Source organism: Erigeron canadensis, chromosome 9 (assembly GCF_010389155.1).
Source record: "Erigeron canadensis isolate Cc75 chromosome 9, C_canadensis_v1, whole genome shotgun sequence".
Taxonomy (NCBI): domain Eukaryota; kingdom Viridiplantae; phylum Streptophyta; class Magnoliopsida; order Asterales; family Asteraceae; genus Erigeron; species Erigeron canadensis.
In genome coordinates, this window is record NC_057769.1 from 16,597,232 (window position 1) to 16,606,739 (window position 9,508).

The 9,508-nt window shown below is 36.5% G+C and overlaps 1 protein-coding gene across 1 annotated transcript; it reads left to right on the forward strand.

Annotated features, from left to right (window-relative positions):
• The first annotated feature begins 5,760 nt into the window (after positions 1–5,760).
• LOC122581262 (calmodulin binding protein PICBP) lies at positions 5,761–8,431 on the forward strand. The gene is made up of 2 exons (XM_043753448.1): positions 5,761–7,985; positions 8,109–8,431. The coding sequence occupies exon 1, from the start codon at positions 5,873–5,875 to the stop codon at positions 7,967–7,969; it is 2,097 nt and encodes a 698-aa protein (XP_043609383.1). The 5' UTR covers positions 5,761–5,872; the 3' UTR covers positions 7,970–7,985; positions 8,109–8,431.
• Positions 8,432–9,508: the final 1,077 nt, after the last annotated feature.

Below are 9,508 nucleotides of genomic sequence, written 5' to 3' on the forward strand. Positions count from 1 at the left end.
AATCAAAGTTAAAAGAATTGCAAGATATTGAACTCGCTTTCAAAGCACAAGTTTTGGTTACTGAACAACTGGTCCAAGAAAAACATGTTATCCAGTCATGGCTTGAGACCAAGAAACCATATGATGCTGCATGTAACTAGTACCCCTCCCAAAAACGTGCATATCTGGGGGTGATGTTAATGCTGCTGCATTAATACCTGTTGTTGACCGACTGCCTGAAGTGTTAAAACCTAGCACTATCTATAATGAACCAACAACACCCAAAACTTGTATTATTCCTCCTGTTCAATTGTCTGAGGTTAAGACTGGAGCTCCCCAGATGAATGCTCCAGTCAAGAAGGTTAAGCAGAATAAACCTTTGCCTCAATCATCTTCTAAAGAACCCCGGGTTCAGAAAAAGAAGAATGTTGTTCCTCCACCTAAGCCAAAAGTACAGTCAACTGGAAAGGCTATGGTGTCATCTGAAGAAAATATTTTGTTAAGGTTGGAGAGTCAGTTTCAACTATTGGCTCGTCAAGTTCAAAGTTGTAATGCAAGAATTAACAATTTTGAGGGTACTTCATCTGGACCTAAACAAAATACAAAACCTTTTTCCAAGAAAGAAAAATCGAGCACACCTATTGACAAGAAAAAGAAAAAGGTTTCAAAACTGTCAGTTCCAGTGGTGTTTACTGAGAAACCCACTATTTTTGAAAGTGAAATCAACCAGATACCAGCTGGGATCCATCCTTGTGGATCCAGAGAACCATCAATCGATGGGTTCGCAAACCTTTAAACTAATAATCTGGTGGATGTGCAAGGCGATCGAAAGAAATATATTTAGTATCTTGACAACGCTGCTGACAGGACAATGACCGGATGTAAGACCCTGCTGGAGGAGTTCGAAGTTTCAGACGGACCCTCCATTACTTTTGGAATTGATGGTTCTGGAAAGACTGAGGGATACGGTGTTCTGAATAATGGTCAAGTCAAATTCAAACGAGTGACTTATGTAAATGGGTTGAAATATAACCTCATAAGTGTGAGCCAGTTGTGTGATGATGGCTACCAGGTGTTATTTAACATCTCTCAAGGCATCGTATTTAATAAGGATTGGAAGGTAGTATTGATTGCTCTCAGAAAAGGGAATGTGTACGTGATGGATATGGAAAGCTCTCCTTCAGAGCAGTGTTTCTATACCAAAGCTGATGAAGACACAAACTGGATATGGCATAAAAGGTTGTCCCATTTAAATTTCAAAAATATCAACAAGTTGTCCAGAAAACAACTTGCAGATGGGATACCTTCTGTCTCTTTCAAAGAGGAAAAGCCATGTCCAGGATGTGAGATGGGGAAGCAGAAACGCACCAGTTTCAAGACAAAACAGAATTTTAGCATATCTAAACCTCTTCATATGCTTCATATGGACCTCTTTGGTCCAGTGAACGTTCAGACTCGTGCTGGTAAGAAATATACCCTGGTTGTTGTTGATGAATACTCCAGATATTGTTGGGTAATATTTCTTAGGTCAAAGAATGAAACTGCTGCTGAAGTTATCGCTCTCATAAAACAAATTGAACTCAAATACAAGCGAAAAGTGTGTCAGTTAGGAAGTGATAATGGAACAGAATTCCAGAATGCAACTCTGGAGAAATTCTGCACTGACACTAGCATCTCCCAGAATTTCTCATCAGCACACACTCCAAAGTAGAATGGAGTTGTAGAAAGAAAGAACATAACGCTGATAGAAGCTGCCAGGAGTATGCTTGCTGAATCTGGTCTTCCTAAAATGTACTGGGCTGAAGCAATTGCAACTGCTTGTCTTACTCAAAATCGCTCAGTATATGTGAAGAGACACAAGAAGACATCCTATGAAAAATTGAGAAATAGAAAACCAAATATTGGTTATTTTCACGTTTTTGGATGTCCAGTATACATCCTGAACGACTCCAGTCAGTTAGGCAAATTTGATGCCAAAGCTGATGATGGATATTTCGTAGGATATTCAGCCATTCACAAAGCCTTCAGAGTCTACAACAAAAGAATGGAAAAGGTCCAGGAGTCAATTCATGTCACATTTGATAAGACAAATGAAGCAATCAATAAAAAGCCAACCCTTAATTCCCCCAGAAAGTCCAATTATCTTTGATGAATCTGATCCTATCAACTACAATAAAAATTCATCTGAAGATGTTTCCAGTCATCCTGACTTGGAACCAGTGCAAATTGAAAAACCTTCTAGTAATACTTCATTTTATCCTTCAATAAGTTTCAAACTACACTCTGAACTTGTTATTGGATCAGATGTTCGTACTACTCCACCAGTATCAGATTCAATTGATTTTGAGCCAGTAATCCAAGAAATGTCTTTAAATGAAGAATTTCATGATGCAAATCGTGATCTTACAGATTCTGATGAAGATGCTGAAGTTGTCTGGCAAGATCCTACTCCAGAAAATCAATCGAACTCTTGCACTGATATTGTTGTTAGAAACAATCCTGGTCAATACTCTAAGTGGACTAAAGCTCACCCAATTAACCAGATTATCGGTGACTCCAGTAGAGGGGTTCAGACCAGAAGTGCCTCTATTGAACAATGTTTGTATGTCAGCTTCTTATCACTGATTGAACCGAAGAAGATTGACGAGGCAATGAATGATCCAAGCTGGGTGATAGCTATGCAAGAAGAGCTTCACCAGTTCGAACGAAATAAAGTTTGGAATCTGGTTCCTCCTCCAGTTGGCAAGAAAGAACCAATTGGAACCAGATGGGTCTTCAGGAATAAGGTTGATAAAGATGGTCATGTGATCAAAAATAATGCCAGATTGGTGGCACAAGGATACGTCCAGACAGACCTTGACTTTAAAGAATCATTTGCACCAGTAGCAAGGTTAGAAGCCATCAGAATGTTTTTAGCCTTTGCTGTTCATCATAAGTTCAAGGTCTACCAGATGGACTGTAAAGAGTGGATTTTTAAATGGAGAATTAGAAGAAGAAGTTTATGTCAAGCAACCTCCAGGCTTCATTGATGAAAAACATCCACATTGGGTATATCGTCTGGACAAGGCACTGTATGGCCTCAGACAAGCCCCTCGAGCCTGGTATGATACTCTAACCAAACACTTATCAGAAAACGGTTTCAAAAGAGGTGCAATTGACAACACCTTATTTATTCTTCGGGAAAGAGGTAATCTTCTGTTGGTACAAGTGTATGTTGATGATATTATTTTTGGTTCTACTGATGAATCTTTGTGCAAGAAATTTTCAAAAATCATGTCTTCAAAATTTGAAATGAGTTTAATGGGTGAATTAACATTTTTTCTTGAACTCCAGATTAAACAAACCAATGATGGTATTTTTATTAATCAAGAAAAATATGTTAGAGATATTTTAAGAAAATTCGATATGAATTCTTCACCTTCAAAATCAACTCCAATTTCTGCACCTTTAACAGTAGATTCAGACCCTGATGGGAAGCCAGTGAACACCACTGCCTATAGAGGCATGATTGGTTCACTAATGTATTTAACTGCCAGTAGACCAGATATAATGTTTGCAACATGTCTTTGTGCCAGATATCAGTCTAACCCAAAAGAATCTCATCTGGCGGCTGTAAAGCGCATTTTGAAGTACCTTAAGGATATATATAATTGCACATGCATAGTAAAAACATATAAGAGTAACAAGCGTATTTTAATGTTGTCTTAGATGAGATATGAATGGAGGTGAGATAAACAATATTACTCTTATGCTAAGATAGAGAGACTATTTTATCTATTTTATCAATTTTAATCGATAAAGACAAAAGGTTTTCTACTTGATCCAATACAACAATTACTTATAATAATTGCACAGCTTGTTTTCATCCAAAAAAAGTATGTTGCATCGTCCTATCATCCTTATTCCCAATTATTAATAAATTGTGGGTTCACTGATGACAATTGACAAATGTAGTAATAATTGTATGACCTATAACAAACCATAACAACCTTCCATATGATACACACACGCACTTTGTTTTAAGAGAAAATTTTATTAAATCACCACGTAGTTTGCTGTTTTATTAATTTTCGCCCTTGTTGTTTGAATTTATTATTACTTCATCTTGTGGTGATTTTTGGTATCATCAGAAACCCCTCCTTCTAACGTCTGTTTATTGCCATCCATTGCGCATAAAGATGTTTTAGTCCTTTTCACCTCTAAAACACCTTCTCTTACTTTCTCATTCATTTTTTCAGATCAAATGCACAAAAGACCTATATCTATCTTTATTATATACATACACATAGCCACCAAAGATCAAATGCAGCAAATCCATATAAGTCTCATTCACTTATACATAATGGAGGCAGTCAATCTCCACCGGCAAACAACTTGAAGTAAGGATCTCTATTATCACAAGAGACACTAACGTGATGCTAGAAATAAACCAAATTTGAAGCAACAAGTTAACCTCATTTTAATATTATTATTGTAATTATTAAAGTGATTTGGATGAAATCTTTGGATGTTTGATTAATAAGCCATCATAGTGGTTGATCCAAAAAGCTCATGCGATTTGGTTAATTTAGATGATAAGTTTTTTTTTTTATTCTTATTCATGTGCGTGTATATATCTATATGTGTGAGTGTGTGTATATATATATTGCAGAACCTATTAGTATATACAAGTGGATTTATATATATATATATATATATTATATTTCAGGTTTTGTCATTTCTTATTTATTTATTTGTATGTTTGTCTTGTTGTTTCCCACTACTTGTTTGAGTTACGTATTAGTTTGTTACTTTTATGTTGTTTAATATGCCCAATATGGTTGCTTTTGTATTTGTATTGTCAAACATGTTTCTAAGATATCGGTAGGACGCATGAGTGATAAACGTTCAACCCGCATAGTAGCCGGACCCAGCAGACAGGTATTTCTTCTTTTCAGATTCTCGGCAGACAGGTATGATTTTCTAAACATTTCTCATTTTCCGTCTTGCACTCCTTTGTGACCGGAGGTCCCTGTGGAAGCAGTCTCTCTACCTTTGTGTAGAGGTAAGACTATTTACAGCTTACCTCCCCCATACCTCGCGCAGGGATTGGGTCATGTTGTTGTTGTTGTTGTTGTTATATATTATATCCTGAAAGTGAAGACAGATTTTTTGTAATTAAGGTTGTGAGAAGATCTTGTTGGTGTTTGGGTTGTTAATTTAGGTTTTGTTTATGAAATTTTTTAGATTTTGTTGTTATTGTTATTGTATGTTTAGATTTTTAAAAAAAAAAAAAAAAGAGTTTTGATCTGAAAAAATGAATGAGAAAGGAGGAGAAAGTGTTTTAGATGTGAAAAGGACTAAAATACCCTCATGTTGCACATGAGGATTTTAACGGATGACAATAAACGGACGTTAGAAGGAGGGGTTTCTAATGATACAAAAAATTACCACAGGATGAAGCAATAATAAATTCAAACGACAAAGACGAAAATTAATAAAACAGCAAACTACATTAATGAAATTTTCCCTTGTTTTAATTTAGGAAGAAGTTATTATAACGTTGATTTAAAATAATTTATTCTCTTTACTTTAAAATAAAGTTTTGTTATTCAATAATTAGCCAAAAAAGTGAGGGACCTCCAAGGCCCAAGCAAACCGCCCATTAGTGAAAGTTACCATCATTCCATTATCTCCTAAATATTTAAATCTATATTCAATTTGTTGACTAATATAACTTCTTTTTTTGCTTCATTATCAAACAAAAAGACAATCTTCCACTAAAATACACCACCAAACAAGGATTCTTATTCTTTTCATTTGATCTCCATTAGCCCAAAAAAACACATTTCCCCTAAACCTTCAAACTCTGCCAACTTTCTTTTATGCTTCTCCTAGTGCATTATCTTTGAAAATGGTTCAAAGAAAGGTTCCCAACAAGCTTGGTATCAAACCCCATCACCTTAAATTAGATACCCAAGTGGTGAACCTTAGACCAACATCTCCTCAAACCAATGATAAACTCAAGAAGATCATGAAGAAGTCTAGACCGATCAAACGTTCTGATGAATCACGATCGTTGCCACCGTTTAAAAAGAAAAAAACCCACCCAGTGCATAACGACGAACCACGTTCTACACCAAACTACATGAAGTCCACAAGCTGTTTTGAAGCAAGAAAGGAAGTATCACCCAAGAAGCTGACTCCAAAGGGATTGAAAAGTCCGAAAACAAATGGATCAAGAACGTTGAATTTGAAGATGGTGAGAAGTTTGACAAAAACTCCTAATTTTAAACCGTTGAGAACTTCAAAAAAGGTGGTGTTATGTGAAGATTTAGATGCTAACCGTGCAACATGTTCATCGACTTTAAAAGACAAAAAGTTTCCAAATTTACTTGAACTTAGTCCTGGAGGGACTGAGTTAGAAGGGACGTCGGCCATGAAGGTATGCCCGTATACTTACTGTTCCCTCAACGGTCATCGTCACGCTCCCTTGCCACCCTTGAAGTGTTTCTTGTCGTCAAAGAGACGTGCTATGAAGACTCCGAAAAGTTTTAAGCTCGGGTGTTTATCTCCCCATCAGTTAAAGCCTGTTGTAAAGAAAAACAACGTCACAGAGGCGGTGATCTTTGGTGAGGAAGCTGCAGAAGCGGTAGATATAATAGCTGCAAGTGTGATAGAAGAAGAAAAGAAAGATTTCTTTATAGAAATCAATGGCTGTCGTGTTTTAGAAAGTTCAGACATCGAATGGGAGGAGGGTTATCATTCTGCATCAAGTGATGATGATGATGGGAAATATTTCAAGTTGCGTGAGAGCGATGGTGAAGTTTATGAAGAACAAATTGGGAAGACGGGTGATGATAACGAACTCCAAGAGTTATATGATGAAGAAAGTGTGAGCTCTGGAGCCTGGTCAGATGAGGATGCTGATTCTGAATCAGATGGTTCTTATCAGCGGATGAAGATTAATCACCAAAATGAAGATCAAGAATGTGGGAAGTCTGATTCATTTGAAGTGCCGTCAGAAACTACTTTGGCAGATGTAAACTATAATATGGACGACGAGGATAAGATCAAAAGCATTACCGAGGGCCTGAATCTTCCAGTTGGAGATCACAATATCAAGTACCACGTCAGTTATCAGCAAAAAGAAACTTCCCAGGAGTCAAACACTGTCCCAGAAAAGTCAGAAGATAGAGATGAAAAGAATCACGCCACGATAATCTACAACATCATTCAATTTAACATATCTGTTTTTGTCGATGGAGAAAAAACCACACATTCTGAGACAGAAAAAGGTGTCAATGCACACGTACCTTGGACTGCAGTTGCTGAAGATAAGATGGAGACGGGGGAAGTCAGTGAAGAACCTGAAGAGCAGGAGATGAGTAATGAAGAGGATGAGGTGAATCAAATAGTTATGGATGAAAAACTTCCCTTTCATGACCAAGATATTCTCTCAAACGATTTTGTCCAAGATTGCAATGAATGTGAAGTATGTAGTCAGTCTAAATCGATGGATGTAGTCACTGAAATAGATGAAGAACCTGCAAGCAGATTAGACGAGCAAACACATTCCACGGGAGAAATAGCATCTGTTACAGATATAAAGACCATTTCTTTTTGTAAAAAGAACGATTCTAGTGAAGAACACTTGAATCCCTCTACAACTATAAGGTCAACACGAGGCAAGAAACCTGAGCAAGAGATGGGTGATTCAAGGGAATTCAACCCGCGAGGACCAAATTTCCTACCAGAAGTACCGGATCCAGATGCAGAAACAGTGGACTTGAGGCACCAGGATATGGATGAAAGAAAAAATGCAGAAGAATGGATGGTTGACTTTGCTTTACAACAAGCGGTCAACACAATTGCACCAGTACGAAAGAAAAAAGTTGCGTCGCTTGTTGAAGCTTTTGAAAAGGTGATGCCGATTCCCATGTATGGTAATAGTAGCAGACATACTTCAAAAGCTTTCACAAATGCAAGACCCATGCAAGCTTGCAGCTGATGTTATTGCTACCAAGGTAATTTGGTTCAATTTCTAATGACATCAAAGGAAACTAATAAAATACCCTAGTTTGTTACATTATCGATCTGGGGTACAAACAAAAGTGTAGTAAAAATCATCTTTATGCTTATTTGCGCAGGTGGAAAAGCTGCATTGGCAATCATCAGTTAGCAGTATGCAAAGCAGTGCTGAGAATTAGATGATAATGATGATGATGATGACGATACGGGGATGAAGATATAAGTGTTATGGACTTAGGGTCTATTATGATGCACCAGTTGGAAGGATTGAGTTCATGTAATAAAACCTAAATCATGTCTGATTTCCTCTAGAGAAAGCTTGTCTATCTATGTACGTGTGTTGTAGTTGAAGCATTCATAGCCTCTGCATATCTATGAAGTGTGTAATTTTATTCTTGTGAGTGCAGTGTTCTTTAATGATAAACTAAAAGTCGTCTTAGCATTTTATATGTCGGATTAGTGGTAGTACAATAGAAATCATAGAATGTTTATGCTACTATTGATTAGAAATTGAGGATTAGAAGTTACCTTTCAAACAATACACATATCTAGATGTATGATTCAGTATATCCATATCATGCAATGCGCATATGGACAACCAGAAAACTTTTAAGCTGCTCTGTTTATTAATATATTGCCATAAGGAAAACTATTCCTGCATGATTGGGTAATCAGATACACAATGAACTTTTCCCTAGCATCCGCTTCCTCAAAGTGAACCTTGATGTATAACAGTTATTTCAAAAGACAGTTGAGCGTAACAAAGCCAAACTAAGGTAAGGCAAGCCTCCGTCATTGTAAGCGGGCCTCAAGAGTATTTAGTATATGTTACGAAAAGACAAACGTCCTGCAAAGTCATCATTTTACATCTTAACATGAATTAATGCACAATGTAAATAACAATTGGTGAAATGGGGCAGAACAATGTAGCCTCAATGCAGGTAGTAGCTTTTAAATATATGGACATCAATCCAAGAAGCAGCTGGTCTGATGAAATCTGGTCCTCTATTTTCTTATATGGTTCCAAAAGGAAAATGCTGAAACTTGACATTAGAACATTTGGTAGCTAAAATGAGAGAACTAGAAATAGAACATCTGGTAGCTAAAATGGAGAGAACAAAGGGTGGAGCACGACAGTGAATGGAGCAATTAGAATACTTTAAAAGCCTCGAAAAACTCCAAAAGTATGTTATTTCTTCAAAGTCTGAAAACGCATTTACTAGATAATATATTCACCTAACTCACCGAGCCAAAATAACAGAGTTACATGCAAGAAATTAATAAATGAAAAATTAGATATTAGTATGTAATGAATGCAGACATACAAATTTTCCTTACATTGATGGTCAAATTTAAAGCTTCAATTAAAGGGTGTTAACCCAACTTAAGTTGATTCATTAAAGAATTAGCAGTAATCAAGTTTTTTTTTATATTGCATGTAAAATATATCAACACATATCACAAAAGTTTTGGTCTTCCAAACAATTCACATAATCTCACACATTACAAGCACTATTAT